The sequence below is a fragment of the Myxine glutinosa genome, chromosome 2 (genome assembly GCF_964187855.1).
Source record: "Myxine glutinosa chromosome 2, kmMyxGlut1.1, whole genome shotgun sequence".
Taxonomy (NCBI): Eukaryota; Metazoa; Chordata; class Myxini; order Myxiniformes; family Myxinidae; genus Myxine; species Myxine glutinosa.
This window is the reverse complement of record NC_136262.1, coordinates 133,144,682-133,162,607: the sequence shown is the minus strand read 5'-3', so window position 1 is coordinate 133,162,607 and position 17,926 is coordinate 133,144,682. Positions and strand designations below refer to the sequence as shown.

The window sequence follows — 17,926 nt, the reverse complement described above, 5'->3', positions numbered from 1 at the left end:
TATGATGTAACGAAATTGTCATGAAACCGAACGTGCGCCAAGCTTTGTCGTGTGGGCCCAATTATTTAATTTGTAACCCCATTGCACCACGCGGTGTATGGTTTATGTGCAAGTGAAATGCCTCCCCTCTGGGATTCCACTGCTATAAAGTGATGTATTTGAATGCCTCGGTTTAGATTCTGGACTTCAACTGATGTTTCATTACAGCTTTGTGGTTTTTAATCCAGCTTTTTCTTCCAAGTGAATTAAAAAAAAACAGTGTATCGCTGATCATTCCATCCCAGCATCTATGAAATACTTTCAGTGCTTGAGGTTCACAATCTCATATTATTGTGTGTGTTTGTGTGTGTTGTTTGATGTGGCAGGAGGCAGCAATGGGCCTTTTCTTTGTGGGAAAGAGACAACATTCGAAGGAGGCATGCGAGAACCGGCCATTGCTTGGTGGCCAAGCCACATTCCGCCTGGCACAGTGGGTTACTTTATTAAAATCAACGACCTAGTCAGTCACTGTGTAAAGCCCTGTTTACTGTTAGACTTGTTATATCTATAAAAAACAGTTTCCTTTCACTGGTTTCCTCTGGGTGTGCATCAAGTTGAGGGGACTCGGGTAGAAAAGAATTGGTTACTTCATGGAAATACATCAAAATGCATTAGTTACTGCAACTCCATTTCGTTGTTTTGTATTGCTGTCACTACTTGCCCCAATTCTCATACATTCATTGCATTACCGGAAACACTCTTCTTAACTGCATAATAAACGTGTTATTTTTTTTTTCCTTCAACAGTTATAAATCAAGTCATTTTGTATGCAGCCTGTGGCTGCTGGTAGCATCATTGCTGAGAGCACAACTGTGCTGATGATGCCCCCTGTTGGTTAGAGCAGGAACTTGGAATTTGGCCAGGGTGCCGGCAATGGCTCATGTCATCTTCACCAAGCACACCGTGGGATCTTCATCAATTAATTATGGCAGATGGGACACCTAGTTTTAAATGTCAATCAGAGGGACGAGGGAAACGCACATTTATGTCTTATATATTAAATAATTAACAATGTGGGTCTCTGAGTTAATCAATGGCAAATTACATTGATTAGACCAAAAAAATAGGGGGAATGCCCCTGGGCTCATCTGGTAGAACCAGGGAACCACTGGTCGGCCTGGATGAGCCACAAAGTAATTAACCAAAGTTTGATTTGTTTGTTTGATAAATGTGAGCTCTTTCATGAGCCTCGACTCTGTATACAAAAAAAACAAAAAAAAACCTCAGAATAAAGTGAATACTGTACTTATTTTGGGGGGCAAGCTCCAGATGTGAAAAAATGTTGCTGCCAAATTTATTTCGCAAGCAGCATATGTTTCCCTCTTTTTATACAAATTGAAGCTCCGCCACCCGAAGTTGCACGACCATTTCACGGTGGGCTCACAATCTCATATTTGTGGTTTTTAATTCACAATTTAATTTTAATTCACAGTTATTAACTATTTGTGGTTTAAAAGGCATAAGGCTTTTGACATGAGTCAAAAGTTCATTTATTTGGATCAAATCGAAGACATTATTGAGAGATGATTTTGTCATTTGTGCAATTTATAAGCATAACTGGTGATAATCTATATATAATAGAGCAAGTGTTTGTATGTATGTCTGTTCTATACCCATTGGTTGGACAGCCAGCCTGACTCCATCTACAATTGTAAGCTGAAACAAAATCATACGTCCGCCATTTGGGAAAGCATAAGACATCTTCGGAAGTGTCATAGTCACAATTGCCATGCCCTCCCTATAAATTGTGCTTTCAGTGTAAAACAACCTAAATCTATATCATAAAACAGGAGTGTCTGTCTGTCCGTCCGTTCCAAAACTGCTCCCTCAGTTGTAGAGCTAGCTCCGCCAAACCTTCTGTGGAACGTTTTGGGTCGTCAGCAGATGTCATCCATGTACCTGCTTTAAGTCTCATAGAGCTCATTAACCTTGAACCTATATAAATAATGTATGACTTTTGCTTCCAGGTGAATCATCAGCTGGCTACTGTTATGGATCTGTTTACCACTAGCCTTATGGTGGCTGGTGTGACGCCACCCATTTCAACGCCTTTGGATGGCATCGACCTTACACCAGCTTTGCTGCATAAAGGAACATGGGACAGGTGCGTGTGTGCTTTTGCATGTAATGATCGTCGTTTCATCTTCATGAGTCTTCAGTTTAAGATGGTTAAAAATGATGAGACTATTCTCACATTGAGTGGGTAAAACTCAAACGCTTTAATTTTACTGGAGTAGGTTCAATTCCTCCAGCTTTGTTTCAGAATGCCATTCGGTAGCACGATGCTAGAAAAACCTTTTGCCGAAGGAATGTTCATAACATATTATGAATACCACTGTGACTAGGGATTGCAACCTGATGATGATGATGAGCCATGAACGTATGTATGTATAAACACTGCTGTGTAAAAGTCTGACACATTCAAGATTTACAATATATGGATGATTTGAGCATCACCAATTGACTCAAAGCTTCCACTGGTGTTTTCTACTATTATAACAACATTGATTGTTACCCATATACAGCATAGTTTGGGTGAGAAGAAACAAAGCTTGTCATTTAGTAATCTTTAATTCACATTGATCAGAATATTCAAAAACTTTTGATCACAACAACTCAAAGTAAATTATACATGAGCAGCTAATATGAAGTGTCGGAGCAGCTAATCCATCAAATTTACTAATCAAACCCAATTGATGACTAATTATCAGGTGTTCCTCGTCATTACATCAGGTGTTCTTCTCCACACATCCATAAAACTAAAAGCCCACTTTTTGTACTGTGCAATAGATATATCAGCATCAACTGTTAGCTAAAAACAAAACGGCCAAAATCTCTGTGGAAGATCACCATACAATTGTGTTTCTGCATAAAGAAGGAAAATATTGAGTGAAATAGCTCACGTCACTAAATTATTTCCAATGTGTGGTAGCAGAAGCACAATCAACAAGTACAGAGAAACATCATCTCGAATTGATGGACCCAAGACAGGAAGACCTAAAAAGTTTTTTTTAAACAAGAATGAGCAATACTTGATGATAATATCCTTAAGGAATATAAAGAAGACAAGCGTTGAATTGAGAACAGAACTGGCAAAAGGTTCAGGTATCATTGTCCATCCATCGACAGTACGAAGCTCACTTTAGAAATCAGGACTTAAAGGATGTGTTACAGTAACAAAACCTCTGTTAAGAAAGGGGAACACGACTGAAAGGTGAAAATATGCAAAATAACACAGAAATTGGATTAGGAAGAAGCAATGGTCAAAGGTGTTTTGGACAATTGAGTCAAAAGTTCATTTATTTGGATCAAATCGAAGACATGATTGGGAGATGTTGAAAAACTTTCGAGCTTTGCTTGAAGCCAAGAATTTATCATGGAGGAGGTTAAATTCAGGTTTAGGGGTGCATGTCATCAAGCAGGGGCGTCGAGAGGGGGGTGAGCTAGGGGGGGGGGGGGGTCGCTGTGTCGGGGCCCGAGCTTCTCCTGTAATTTTTTTAAACAGTACAGTGAAACCCCTCATCGGCTAATCATCATTTCCTCATCGTATAGTTTCAAATAAAACAACAAGACATTTACAACTGTTAATGGTACAGTTTCAAACTTTACAGAAAATGGTTATTAACCAGAAATGTGCGTTACAAAGAAATGGGTTTGTCCAAAAACAAATGTTTGTTTGTCTCTTTGTCCAAAAAAAATTATTAACCATCTTCTCACTTATTTTTTGCCAATCTTATGGAGAAACGGTGTTCAACAGTCGAGGGTGCGAATCGTCTCGATCGGTCCAAACGTCCCGCTATCTCCTTTATTTTCGATCATACGGCTAAATAAAAGTGACCACTTGTTTTAAAAAAGTTTTTTGTTTTTCATCAAAGAAAGTTCCTTAAAAAGTTATAAAAGAGAGAAAGGGTCGGGGTGGGGGGCCCGAGGTTGTTTGCCTCGGGGCCCGGGCTGGCTCTGGATGCTCCTGTCCTCAAGTGGTTGGGATATTGCTGCAAATTGACTGCAGCAAGGTACTAAGAGATTATAATCCACCATGCTATCCCTAGTGTTGTGAGACTTAGTCATCCAAACTTCATCTTATAGCAAGATGAGTCAAAAAAACTCAGCTGGGGTAATTAAATCTTATTTGCAAAAGAAAGAGGAAGCTGGAGTCCTTCAATGCATGGAGTGGCCTGCTCAAAGCACAGATCACAATATATTTGAATCACTTTTGGACAAAGAAAAAGTCAAAAGTAATCCCAGTAATTTATATCTGCCATATAAAACACAATGTCATTTTGTGTGTTTGTACAGATGCCTGTCCCACTTCATAATGGTAGGTTTTAAAGGCCAATCTTTTAACATCACTACAGTCTATTTTTGAGGATAAAACAAACTCGAAAAATATTTTCCATAAAATGGTAATTGTCTTTTTTATTGGAATCGTAGACGGTGGCTTGCAAACCGAGCCTCAAGGGCGGTGTACAGAATCGTTAAAAAAAACAAAAAACAATAAATACAAAGCGCAGGGAGGTGAAATTCGCTGCACGTAATGTACAACGCGCACAGAGTAAAACGAGTGTTCATTTACGTCCGTATGATGTCTAATAAATAAATAAGATATAAGCACAGCTGACACTAGGCCCAGGCTTCAGAGTTTGGCATGCTCACGAGGCTGCACCGTCAAATAAACTGTTCCAACCCATCATATTTGACGGGCTTTTTACTAGTAAAATACTAATAATAACATGAGTTGACTTCCATGCAGGAGGAAGCCATTAATCCCATCAAAGACAGCAAAATTCAGTCTCTAGATTACATCATTGCCCTATACTGCACATAAATGTACATTATGCTTTCCTTAACCCTTTCACTGACTTCCAGGCCTGTGTTTTACTATCGTGGAAATGAACTGATGGCCCTACGATATGGCCACTATAAAGCTCATTTGTGGACCTGGACCAACTCATTGCAGGAATTTCATAAGGTTTGTTTGCACAATTATACATTAAGTTAGTGTCTCATTTATGAATATAGCACTTGTCGGAAGTCCAAATGGACACACAATGTCTGCCGGGATTGTGAAGAGGTAGCGCGTGTTTTTGAGCTGTATAGTCCGAGTTGGATTCCCAAACTGACTATGAAGTCTGATTGGTACTTCACATGTGTGGCATTGCTGCACAAAATACGCCATCCCTTGGCTGGACATTACGTTGGATGTGCCAACTGCCAGCAATAGTTGGTGGATGCTAAAGATGCTAAGCCCTCTTTCGCAAAAAGTAGGTGAGTTATCGTCAGCATTCTGAACATGTTTCTTTTATTTTTTTGTATACAAAGTCGAGGCTCGTGTAAGAGATAACACATTAAACACAAAAAACATAAACGGACACATAAAACTTATAATAAAGGGAGCGGGAGACAAGAGGGGGAGAGAGAGAGGGAAGCAACACAAGCACAACAACAGAAGAGAAGAGGGACATCGAGAGATCTGTGGAAGGTCGAGGGCTGCGGCGGGTTACACGGTATTTTTTTTTTTTGTACACTGAATCGAGGCTCGTGAAAGAGCTAACATTTATTTCACAAACAAATCAACCAGACAAACAAAATATACAAAAAGAGGGAGCGGAACACAAGATGGGGAGAGAAGGGGAAGCACACAACCACAACATTTGAGAGCAGGGAGAAGTGTGGGAGGGAGAGGGCTTGGGGGCAGGAGGCGTGGGAAGGGGAGGGGGGGCGGTGGGGGGGAGAGGTATAAAACACAAGGGGACCGAAATTAGCGGGGGTAGAAAAGATCAAGGTTTTGGATGGGGGAGGATAAGAGATGGTGGTGAACAGCTGTTTTAAAGACCTGGAGGGTGGAGTGGGATTGAAGAGAGTGAGGGAGTTTGTTCCAGAGGCGGGAGAAAAGAGGAATGAAGGAGTGAAGGTGAGCAGAAAGTCTTGATTTTGGCAGTTTAACCACAAGAGGGTTGTAGGCAGATCTTGTGCGACCTGTAGGAATATTTGGGGGACAGAGCCCAGAGAGGGCTGGGGTGGCAAGGCCAGAGAGGAGTCGGCAGAAGACGGAAAGACCACCAACCTGCCTGCGGTGAGTGAGTGAAAGGCCCTTGGAGTTAGCTTCATCGCGGGAGATTCCAATGATTCTGAACGCTTTGGTTTCAACAGCGTGAAGACGGGCTAGGTGTGAGGCAGGAGCACCAGACCAGAGGGGAGAGCAGTATTCCATAGAGCTGCGGATGAAAGCCTTGTATGTGGTGAGGAGCTCAGGTGTGCCAAGGAAGGACTTCCCACGACGGAGGATGCCCAGTCGGCGACTGGCTTTGGAGGCCAGATTTGAAATGTGGTTTTCCCAGGAAAGATCATGGCAAATAGTGAGACCCAAAAGCTTGAGTGACAGAACTTCTTGGAGAGGATTATTCAGAAAGTGGATGGGAGGGTTTTCCAGTCGGTCTTTTCGGAGAGACATAGTAAGAGTGTGAGATTTGTCAGGATTGAAAGACATGTTTCATTTGTTTGCCCAGTCTGTGATTTTGTCCAGGTCTGCAGAGAGTGAGGAGGCTGCAGACTGCCGATCTGAGGGATGAGGAATGGAGCGACAGAGAGTAGAGTCGTCAGCAAAGAGATAGAGAGGATTTTCAAGAGTCAGAGAGATCATTGATGAAGACCAGAAAAAGCACAGGGCCCAGAACACTACCTTGGGGAACTCCAGCCTGAACAGGAAGAGGAGATGAGAGAAACCCATTCAGGGCCACACGTTGACTACGACCAGAGAGGAAGTCCGCCAGCCATGCGTGGAGATTTCCATGGATACCAAAGGAGGAGAGTTTGGTGAGCAGAGCAGGGTGCCAGACCGTATCGAAGGCACGTGAAATGTCAAGGGAGACAGCTCTAATTTCCTGTTTGGCGTTGAGGACCTCCATCCATTGTTGAGAAAGCAGAAGCAGCATGTCCAGAGTAGAGTGACCAGGTCTGAAACCAAATTGATGATCAGAGATCAAGCCATTGGAGAAGAGGAAAGATTTCATATCTGAAGCAATGATGGATTCCATGACTTTGCTGATAATTGGGAGAAGGCTGATTGATCTGTAGTTGCTGGGATCTGTTTTTGCACCTTTTTTGTGCAAAGCGGTGATGTTGGCTGATTTCCAAGCAGATGGCAGATGACCTTGAGCAAAAGAGAGGGTGAAGAGAACAGAAAGAGGGAGTGAAAGAGCGGAAGCACATGATTTTAGGACCCGTGGGCTGATGCCGTCAGGACCAGTTGCAGAATCAGAGTCGAGGGTTGACAGAAACTTTTCCACCTTGTCAGGAGGAAAGGACACGGAGTCCAGGAGCAGCTGGGTACGACTGGGTATGGTGGGTACAGAGAGGGATGGGTTTGGGACACAAGATTTAGAGGCAAACACAGAGTTGAGGCATTCAGCTTTTTCACGTGCGGAGTCAGCCGTTAAGCCGTTTGAGGTGAGGGAGGGGATGGAGGGGGAACAAACACCAGAAACAGATTTGACCAGACGCCACCAGGATTTGGAAGAGGGAGACAGATAAGAGAGTTCGGTCTTGAGGATGGTGAGATATTGTTTCCTGGCTCTCCTGAGGGTGGACACACACTTGTTTCGGGCTTTGTGAAAGGAAATGAGATTTCCTTCCGTTGGATTTGCTTTCCAGGAGACGAAAGCAAGTTGTTTCAGGGCAACAGCCTCACCACAAGATTCCGTGTACCATGGACGGGAGGAAGGGCATGACAACTGAAGACGAGATGGGATAAATCTGTGCATGAGAGAGAGCAATTTACTTTGAGAGAATTCCCAGGATGAGTTGATGTCAGAGGCGGTAGAGATGGGAGACCAGTCCAGATGATTGATGGCTGCTTGAAGACCGTGCCAGTTGGCCTGAGTGAAATGCCAGACTCGTCGACGCTGAGGAGGCTCTCTGAGAATGGTCAGAGAGATGTCCACTTTGACAAGCACATGATCAGATGAGCCGATTGGAGCAGAAGAAGAGCAGCAGACATTTTCAGGGAAGTTTGTCATAACCAAATCCAGAAGAGAAGATGTTCCGTTGACTGAGATCCGGGTCGGGAAATTGACAGATTGTGTCAGTCCCAGTGAGTCGCAGAAGTCCTTTGCTGAAGAGCCATGGCTGGTGAGAGAGGTACCCACACCCAACCAACTGGCATGGTGACAATTGAAATCACCACATATGAGGAAGAGAGAGTTGGGATGGGTAGATAGAAGTTGGTCCATATTATCAGACAGCGAGATGTAGATGGAGTCATCGCTGTTTGGTGGACGGTACAACACACATATGAACAAAACGTGGGAGCGAAGGGGAAGCCGTAGCCAAAGGTATTCCTGGGGGTGAGGTGGAGAGAGGGCAGTGGAGGGCGAGTGAGGAAGAGAGTTTTTTATAAAGATAGCAACCCCACCTCCAGGACGAGGCTCATGTCTATCACACCGGAGGAGGGAGTAACCTGGGAGAGATACCAAGGCATCAGAGACATCATGAAGGAGGAAAGTTTCTGTTAAGCAGATCACATCTGGTTTGTCAGAAGCAACCTGTATGGAGAGATCAGTCAAGTTTGAGCGAAGGCCCCAGATGTTTGAGGTCCATACCGTTTATGAAGAGGAAGGGGGAGCATCGGGTCCAGAACAGGGGGGGGGGGGGGTAGGGTAAGATGTGGAAGAGGAGGAAGAGGTAGGGAGAGCTGTTGAAGGTGTGTCAGAGATTTCAGAATAGCTTGGAGAAAGGGAAGAATGGGGCGGACAAAAGGTTTGATGGAGATTGGGTGAGGCACAGTGAGGTGTTATTTGAGGAGGGGGAAGAGGGAGGCAGAAGGTTGGGGGAGATGAAGGTGAAAGTTGGAAGGGGGAAGAAGCAGGGAGGCTGCTTTGAGGAGGAGGGGTGAGAGGGGAGTCTAGGAGGGGAGGAGCGAGGGAGAGTCTCGGAGGGGAGGGGTGTGGGGGGAGTTTAGGAGGGAGGGGAGGGAAGGGGCAAGGGGGGAGATTTGAAAGGGATGGGTGATGGGGAGGATTTGGAGGGGAGGGGTGAGATTGGATTTTGAAAAGTGTACGATTCATGGGAAACGAACATTTTTTGCAAAATGAGTTTGAGACCTTTGAGTCAAAAATACGTTTGAGGACACTGAAGGAGGGGTGGAGTTCTGGATAGTTTAGGGAATGTAGAAAGGAGGAACTGTTAGAGATGGTATTATATATATTTTTTGGAATGAATAGATTTGGTGAGCAAGACGAAAGAATCCTTTTGTAGGAAAAGAAGAAAAGGGTGTTATAATATATGAGAGAAAATAGTTGTTCAGGGGAGAGATTATACATTTCTAACCACGTGATCGCATGATCGCGAACGAACGAACAAATAAGAACAACAAATAAACGAATAAGACCTGGGAAGGAAATATTTTTTGGGGTTTTTTTTTTTTTGAGTAGAGATATTAAACAAGGAGGTATGGGATGAACGACTGGGACGAAACAGAGAACGAAAATAATTGCAGCGCATTCGACGAATCACTGAGAGAAAAACAAAACCACAAGGTCGGAGACGGTACGGTAGCCTAAGCCTACGAGTACTAGGCCGCAGAATACTCGATACGCATTAACCGACAATTGTGTATACATGTACGAAAAATTAGCACCGAAAATTTTCCAAAACATACGCTATAGGTACATACACCGAAAGATAGATACAGTCTCGACAAAAACACAATTGAGAAAGATCACTTAGCTTCGAAAGCGTGAGCGCATGGAACAGCTTCGAAAAGACGTGACCTCGCCGTGATCTCGCGAGATCTCCTATTGTGGAGATCTCGGTATAAAACAAATGGACAATACTAGGAATTTCAGGAATGATGTTGGAGATTGAAAGAGGTGGATTTGGGGTGTTTTAACAGGGGTAGAAAAGATCAAGGTTTTGGATGGGGGAAGATAAGAGATGGTGGTGAACAGCTGTTTTGAAGACCTGGAGGGAGGAGTGGGATTGAAGAGAGTGAGGGAGTTTGTTCCAGAGGTGGGAGAAAAGAGGAATGAAGGAGTGAAGGTGAGCAGAGAATCTTGATTTTGGCAGTTTCACCATAAGAGGGTTGCTGGCAGATCTTGTGCGACCTGTCGGAATATTTGGGGGACAGAGCACAGAGAGAGTGTGGGGAGCAAGGCCGGAGAGGAGTCGGTAGAAGACGGAAAGACCACCAACCTGCCTGTGGTGAGTGAGTGAAAGGCCCTTGGAGTTAGCTTCATCGCGGGAGATTCCAATGATTCTGAACGCTTTGGTTTCAACAGCATGAAGACGAGCTACATGTGAGGCAGGAGCACCAGCCCAGAGGGGAGAGCAGTATTCCATTGAGCTGCGGATGAAAGCCTTGTATGTGGTGAGGAGCTCAGAAGTGCCCAGAAAGGACTTCACACGACGGTGGATGCTCAGTCGAGACTGGCTTTGGAGGCCAGATTGGAAATGTGGTTTTCCCAGGAAAGATCATGGCAGATAGTGAGACCCAAAAGCTTGAGTGACAGAACTTCCTCGAGAGGATTGTTGAGAAAGTAGATGGGAAGGTTTTGCAGACGGTCTTTTCAGAGAGACAAAGTGAGAGTGTGAGATTTGTCAGGATTGAAAGACATGTTCCACTTGTTTGACCAGTTTGTGATTTTGTCCAGGTCTGCAGAGAGTGAGGAGGCTGCTGCTGCCGATCTGAGGGATGAGGAATGGAGCGGCAGAGAGTGGAGTCATCAGCAAAGAGATAGAGAGGATTTTCAGAGTTTGAAGATTTTCCAGAGAACTTGGGCATTTGGCACAGTCTGTCATACTGCTCTGCTCCCCGAGCTCGCTGCCGATTGCATACAAGGCCATCTTCATACCTGGCTTTCTGAGTTCCTCCACTCATGCACTCAATACCTTGGTTTCCAATGGTTTCCCTTGTTCTCTTCTTCTGATGGAGGTTTGTGTGCCCCAAATGTGTGTCTTGGGCCCAGTGTTGTTCCTCTTCAACTGAAACGACCTCTCTGATGCTTTGTGGGGAATAATGAGATTGAAGAGAATGTGGAAATTGGTTCCACAGGTGGGAAAAAGACAAACAAATTAGTTGAGGTTAGTTATGATTCTGGATTTTGGCATTTTCACTACAAAGGGTTGTTGGTGGACTGCCTGCGTCCTGCAGATACTTAGGAGGGATTGGGGGCATGGAGAGGGCAGAGGATGAAGACCAGAATTGGGGCGGAGAAGACAGAGGGACCACTGACCTGTCGGCAATGGCAGACCGATAGGCCCATAAACTCAGCTTCATTGCGAGAGATTCCAATGATGTTGAAGGCCTTGGTTTCCACAGCGTCAAACTACGAGTATTATGTACAGTCACATCCATATTACTCATGTTGTTTACAGTTCTTTTCTCTTGTGGGAAACTTGCAGGGAATAGACTTCTGTCCATCACAGGAAGTGCGTGGGGTGACAACACACAACCAGACAGATCACACCCAAGACCCAATCCTCTTCCATCTGGGACGTGACCCTGGAGAAAAGTATCCAATCAGGTGAGAATTTGTTTGAGCTAAAAATGGAGAATACACTTTGTTTTCAAGTCAACAAGGATTTGCAAAATGTACTGCACTGTCTTATCAAAAGCCAAAGGGCCCATTAATTTTGAGGATTGTGAGTTAATTACTTCCGCCACCAACGGTGGATGATGGAGGTTATGTTTTCACCCCTGTCTGTCTGTCTGTTTGTCCGTTTGTTTGGGAACAAGATATCTTAAAACGTTGTGGACGGATTCGGACGAAATTTGGCAGAGATGTAGCGTATGTGACAAGGACGAAATCATTAGATTTTGGTGAAGATCCGGATTCGGATCCGGCTACGAGAATTTTTTAAGTGATTCTTCAACATTGGAAGATAAGGACAAAAACGATACATAGCAGGATATCTCAAAAAGTTGTGGACGGATGATTTTGATTAAATGTGATTCTGTATTGTGATTTTCTGGTCTACTCCAGGATACAAAACGTAAACTGTTCACCTGGCGGAGGTATGCTCTCTACTGAGTGCCGTTCTAGCTGCAATATGTAAAACTTGGTGTAATACACCACATGGCCAAAAGTATGCGGACACCCCTTCTAATAGTGGATTCGGCTATTTCAGGCACATCCATTGCTGACAGGTATATATAATGAAGCACACAGCCATGCAATCTCCATAGACAAGCATTGGCAGTAGAATGGGCCATACTGAAGAGCAGTGACTTTCAACGTGGCACCTTCATAGGATGCCACCTTTCCAACAAGTCAGCTCGTCCAATTTCTGCCCTGCCAGAGCTGCCCCGGTAAACTGTAAGTGCTGTTGTTGTGAAGTGGAAACGTCTATGAGCAACAACAGCTCATCTGCAAAGTGGTCGGCCACACAAGCTCACAGAACAGTACCGCCGAGTGTTGAAGCGCATAAACATTGTCTGTCCTCGGTTGCAACACTCACTACCGAGTTGCAAACTTCCTTTGGAAGCAACTTCAGCACAACAACTGTTCGTCGGGAGCTTCATGAAATGGGTTTCCATGGCCGAGCAGTGGCACACAAGCCTAAGATCACCATGCGCAATGCCAAGCGTCGGCTGGAGTGGTGTAAAGCTCGCCACCATTGGACTCTGGAGTAGTGGAAACTCGTTCTCTGGAGTGATGAATCACGCTTCACCATCTGGCAGTCCGACGGACGAATCGCGTTTGGTGAATGCCAGGAGAACGCTACCTGCCCGAATGCATAGTGCGAACTGTAAAGTTTGGTGGAGGAGGAATAATGGTCTGGGGCTGTTTTTCATGGTTCGGGCTAGGCCCCTTAGTTCCAGTGAAGGGAAAACTTAATGCTACAGCATACAATGATATCCTAGAGTTTTAGACGATTGTGTGCTTACAACTTTGTGGCAACAATTTGGGGAAGGCCCTTTCCTGTTTCAGCATGACAATGCTCCCGTGCACAAAGCGAGGTCTGTACAGAAATGGTTTGTCGACATTGGTGTGGAAGAACTTGACTGGCCTGCACAGAGCCCTGACCTCAACCCCATCGAACACCTTTGGGATGAATTGGAACGCCAACTGCGAGCCTGGCCTAGTGGCCTAATCACCCAACATCAGTGCCCACCCTCACGAATGCTCTTGTGGCTGAATGGAAGCAAATCCCCACAGCAATGTTCCAACATCCAGTGGAAAGCCTTCCCAGAAGAGTGGAGGCTGTTATAGCAGCAAAGGGGGGACCAACTCCATATTAATGCCCATGATTTTGGAATGAGATGTGTGATGTTCGGGTGCCACATACTTTTGGTCATGTCATGTATGTGGATTAATTGGTAGACAAGATTAGGAGGCTACAAGATGTCACAGGCTGACGTTTTGCCACTATCCCAGAGGTGTAAACGACTTTTTGAAGGAAAGCCACACCAAACCTCCAATGGTCCGAAATGACTGACTGTGATCCAATTGTAAGAATAAGCCGAGCGATGTAGCCCTTGCAAATGTGATCAGTAATTAACCTTACACAAGTTCAGCATCACACCTCGGACATGCACAGGTTAATGAATTGAGGCAGATCGGTTACAAAAATAAACTTTCATTGTTGTTGGACCAGGAAACATGTGCCCACTTGCTATATTTCCATGGATAACCAACCGGATGTGCCTGCCACACACCTTCCCCCTCGGTGATGCACGCTCACATATCTGAAAAGGCAACCGAGATAAATATACTTCTTTTACTTCTCTCTTTTATATTCCTGATTTCTTCACTGTGATAGAGATAATAATCAATAGTGGTCGGAAGCAATAATTGTTTCCTCTACCGGCCTTTGCAATCCTGATTGTTTCCAGGCAAACAAGTAAAGAGTACATCCAAGTAGTGACAGACATGAAGATGTTTGTGATGCTGCACAAAAGAGGCCTGAGACCAGGACAACCACTGCTGAACTGGTGTGATGATGCTGCTATGGTGAGGATCATGTGTTCTGAAAGTTTGTAACAAGATTCTTGCAGATCGAGCTTTAGAAAGACTCATGCAACCTTTAACTGGTACTCCTATCTGTAACAGTAGAATGTTCTAGACTGCACTGTTCCCCCTACTCACTCCCACTTCCCACCTCCTTCTCACCTCTGAACAACTTTGACACAAACGAGAATTCAAACAGGTTGCAGCCATGGCTGAAATTTCCACCATCACCCATGACCTGTTGGACGGTTAAAGCTCACAAATATGACCGGAGAGGAGCCTCAGCTGGGTGCGATTTGATGACTTTGGTTAATCCTTATTTTAGAGATAATTAATTGTACAAGGAAAGAACCTGCCCTTGCGGATGTGTTGATGTCCCCACTTCTATGATGTTTATCGCTTTCAGACATCAAATTGGCATATTTTAGTATGACTCGTGAAGATTGGCTGCGTAAAGAGTCACATCTGCTTTCAGGGATTTTCAGGAATGGATATGGGCAAGGATAAGCCAAATGATGCAGGCTGCCTGGGGACACAAACATGGGTCGAAGTCATGTCCTAGGTCCAGGTGGTCATGCTCAACAACCCCACTCCCACCAGGTGGTGTTATCCGATACACATTTACTTCGAGAGAATTGGGGTGCTCCCTCCACCCTGAACCTCCGGGACCAAGATTTTTCTTTAACTGCCTAAAATCCTCCTGGGCCCTCCCCAAATGCAACCACCAGTTTTCAATTAATTTCATTCATTGGTTAAAGAATGCATAGAAGTCAAACAAACAAAAAAACCCACAAACAAACACACAGACACCTCTCAATTTATATATATATACTAGCAGAAGTACCTGGCGTTGCCGGGCGGAAGAGGGGAGAAGAGGGAAGGGGGAGGGAGTGGAGGGGAGGAGGAGGAGGGGGGGGGAAGGGTTGGAGGGGGGAATGGGTCGGAGGAGGGGAATGGGGAGGGAGGGGGAAAGGGTTGGAGGGGGGGGAAAGGGGTTGGAGGGGGGAGGAAGGGGTTGGAGGGGGGCAAGGGGGAGGGAGGAGGGGAAGGGGCAGGGAGGGGGGGGAGGAGGAGGGATTTATTTGTATTCAAATGTCTGGTGATTGTTTTGTATTTATTTATGCGAATGTGTACTTGGAAATAACTGTCATTAACTTAAAAAGGCTTCGGCACGATCGAGCGATATTTTCTTTTTGCCTAAAACACTCCCAGGCACTCACTGATGAACCTCTGAAAGTTTGATGAAGATCCGTTCAGCCATCTCTGAATAAAACGCGGACACACAACAACTGGACACACACACACACACACACACACACACACACACACACACACACACACACACACACACACACACACACACCACACACACCACTCACACACTCAGAAAGGTGATGAACGCCACATTCACCCACCAGCATATATATGAACCCCCTTCCTCTCCTGCCTCCCTTCCCTCCTCCTCTCCCCCCTCCTCATAAACCCCCCCTTCCCTTCCCCACCCTCCCCCCCTACTCACCCCTTCCTCCCTCCCCTCCCCCCCTCCCACTCTTCCCTCCCCCCCTCCCACTCTTCCCTCCCTCCTCCCACTCTTCCCTCCCCCCTCCCACTCTTCCCTCCCCCCTCCCCACTCTTCCCTCCCCCCTCCCACTCTTCCCTCCCCCGCCCCCCTCCCACTCCTCCCTCCCCCCTCCCACTCTTCCCTCCCCCCTCCCACTCTTCCCTCCCCCGCCCCCCCTCCCACTCCTCCCTTCCCCGCCCGGCAACGCCGGGTACTTCTGCTAGTCAACAATAAAATCCAATCCAAAGTCCAAAGCCCAATCGGATGAGAATTGAAGCCGATGTGAAATAAAATTCCAAATCTCATACTTGAATAAATGTTGCCCGGTAATGTCAGGGCCTTGCCATAAATTACATTGATTTGTTCTGTTCATATGTCCATGTTGATTATACTTACCAATAGGTAAAAGGTATGTTTGTGACCCATATCCTTCCCGTAGAACTGGGCTCCTGCTGGATGTGAGAAACTTGGAAAATGCCTGAAAGTACCAAAATCAAACCTCCAGGAATGTTTTTGGCCACATTAAGTTTGCACAGGCCGCTGTGTATTGTGATTACGGTATCGCTTTTTGTCCGATAACGTACATTTGTATTTTTTTTTCTCCAAGCTTTTGTTTGCATAGCACAGTTATACTCGTTCGTTCGTATGCAGCACATGGGTGCAGGTTATTGCAGGGGTCAGGTGATAACACTGAGGGTTAGTGCAGGAATTTATAAATTACAAATTGGCCAAGGTGCTGGTGATAGCTTGCCTACTCTTTGCTTCCTTCTTGCTCTGTCGGGTTCTTTGGAGAGGGAGATGACTCGGTACGTGGCCTCGCAAAGATCTTTTCATCCTATCCTTACAATATGAAAAGAAAGAATTATAGAAGGAAGATTTGGCAATTCATTCATTTGGCAATATAATTGATGGAAACATTCGAGACTGTGTGCCCGTCTCTCCAGGCCATCATTTCTTTTACCATTTGAGTTTTTGTCACAAGGTTTTCAATAAACCTTTATTGTGAGAATATGGAGAAAATAATTTAAAATTGGGTCAAAATGTAAAAGGGCAAAGTCATAGTAACAATAAAAAAAGAAAAATGTTTTTGTTCATTCCCGTGATTGTTAAATAGCACAGAATGTGTGACTTCACACTGCAGCCGTGAAAGGTGGTAAAGAACTTCTGTTCCACTTCACCGGTACGTACCCCATGTCTCATCTCCCCCTTATGAATCGGCTTCAGCCAAAGATAATTACATTCCCAGCTGTTCTAAGTTTCATTGCCGTTCCGTATGAAGTTCCCCAGACGGCACAGATAAAGTACACACATGAATACACACACACACACACGTATATATCTATCTGAAGGGAAGGGGTAGGTTGGAAGGAGGGAGTAGCAGGGGTAGGGTGGAAGGAGGGAGGGGAAGGGGTAGGTTGGAAGGAGGGAGTAGAAGGGGTAGGGGGGAAGGGGTAGGGTGGAAGGAGGGAGGGCAAGGGTTGGGGTTGGAGGAGAAGGGAAGGGTTGGGGTTGGAGGAGAAGTGAAGGGTTGGGGTTGGAGGAGAAGGGTTGGGGTTGGAGGAGGGAGGGAGGTTGGAGGGAGCCTGTGTTGCCCGGTAATGCCAGGGACCTTTGTTAGTATGATATATAATTAGTGTTGGGCCAATATCAATATTGATAAATTGGCACAGGCCGATATTGGAAATTTTTCGGTGATCTGCATCGGCCGATTGGAGTCAGTGTGAGTGCCGATTACCGATTGCAGTTGTACTGTATCCAACCCAAAAAAACCTCGAGTAGCTTTCACCCGTGTTTAGGTCGAATTTCAATAAACAAATTTAAAAAACAATGTTGCATTATAGACCCTTCAATGAGATGTCCATAAACATTATTTTTTAGAAACAGCTGGCAATCGTCATGTGACGGGTGGGAAAAATTGGGCTTGGTAATTTGGAAAACATGTTAACATGGCAAATGATTCGGAAATTTGGGTGTTATCAAATTTATTTTGCTTTGAAACCTGGTGTTGGCTTAGCAGTTAGGGTGCTGGCTTGGGATCCTAGGATCCTGGGTTCGAATCCCGGTCGATCACTGAATTAACGCCAGGGGGTTGAATCAGCCTGTCATACCTTCCGAGGTCGGCAAATTGAGTACCAGCTCACTGGTAATTCCCTGTGTGTGGCAAGAGGCGACCAACAGGGTTGGCGGCAGGAAGGGCATCCGGCCATAACACATTGCTTCAAAAAGGGGACCACGGTGCCCAAAAAAAGGCAAACCCCTGCTCTGCGGGGAAAAATGGCCTCTAAAGGTGGTTCTTTCTTCTTCTTCTTCTTTGAAACTCCCAAAGAAAACTAAGGTTAAAAGTTAAATCTACTGTACTTCCTTCCTGGCTGTACCAAGG

General features: G+C 45.2%; 1 protein-coding gene across 7 annotated transcripts in view; it reads left to right on the top strand.

Moving 5' to 3' along the window:
- GALNS (galactosamine (N-acetyl)-6-sulfatase) overlaps window positions 1–16,632 on the top strand; it is a 100,887-nt gene extending 84,255 nt beyond the window's left edge. For all 7 annotated transcript variants that reach the window (XM_078771673.1, XM_078771671.1, XM_078771669.1 and 4 more), the window contains 6 exons: window positions 366–469; window positions 2,007–2,143; window positions 4,906–5,008; window positions 11,437–11,558; window positions 13,871–13,988; window positions 15,986–16,632. In XM_078771673.1, the coding sequence (XP_078627799.1) occupies window positions 366–469; window positions 2,007–2,143; window positions 4,906–5,008; window positions 11,437–11,558; window positions 13,871–13,988; window positions 15,986–16,072 (671 nt within the window). In that variant the 3' untranslated portion in view covers window positions 16,073–16,632. The remainder of the gene's footprint in view (window positions 1–365; window positions 470–2,006; window positions 2,144–4,905; window positions 5,009–11,436; window positions 11,559–13,870; window positions 13,989–15,985) is intronic.
- The last annotated feature ends 1,294 nt before the right edge of the window (window positions 16,633–17,926 follow it).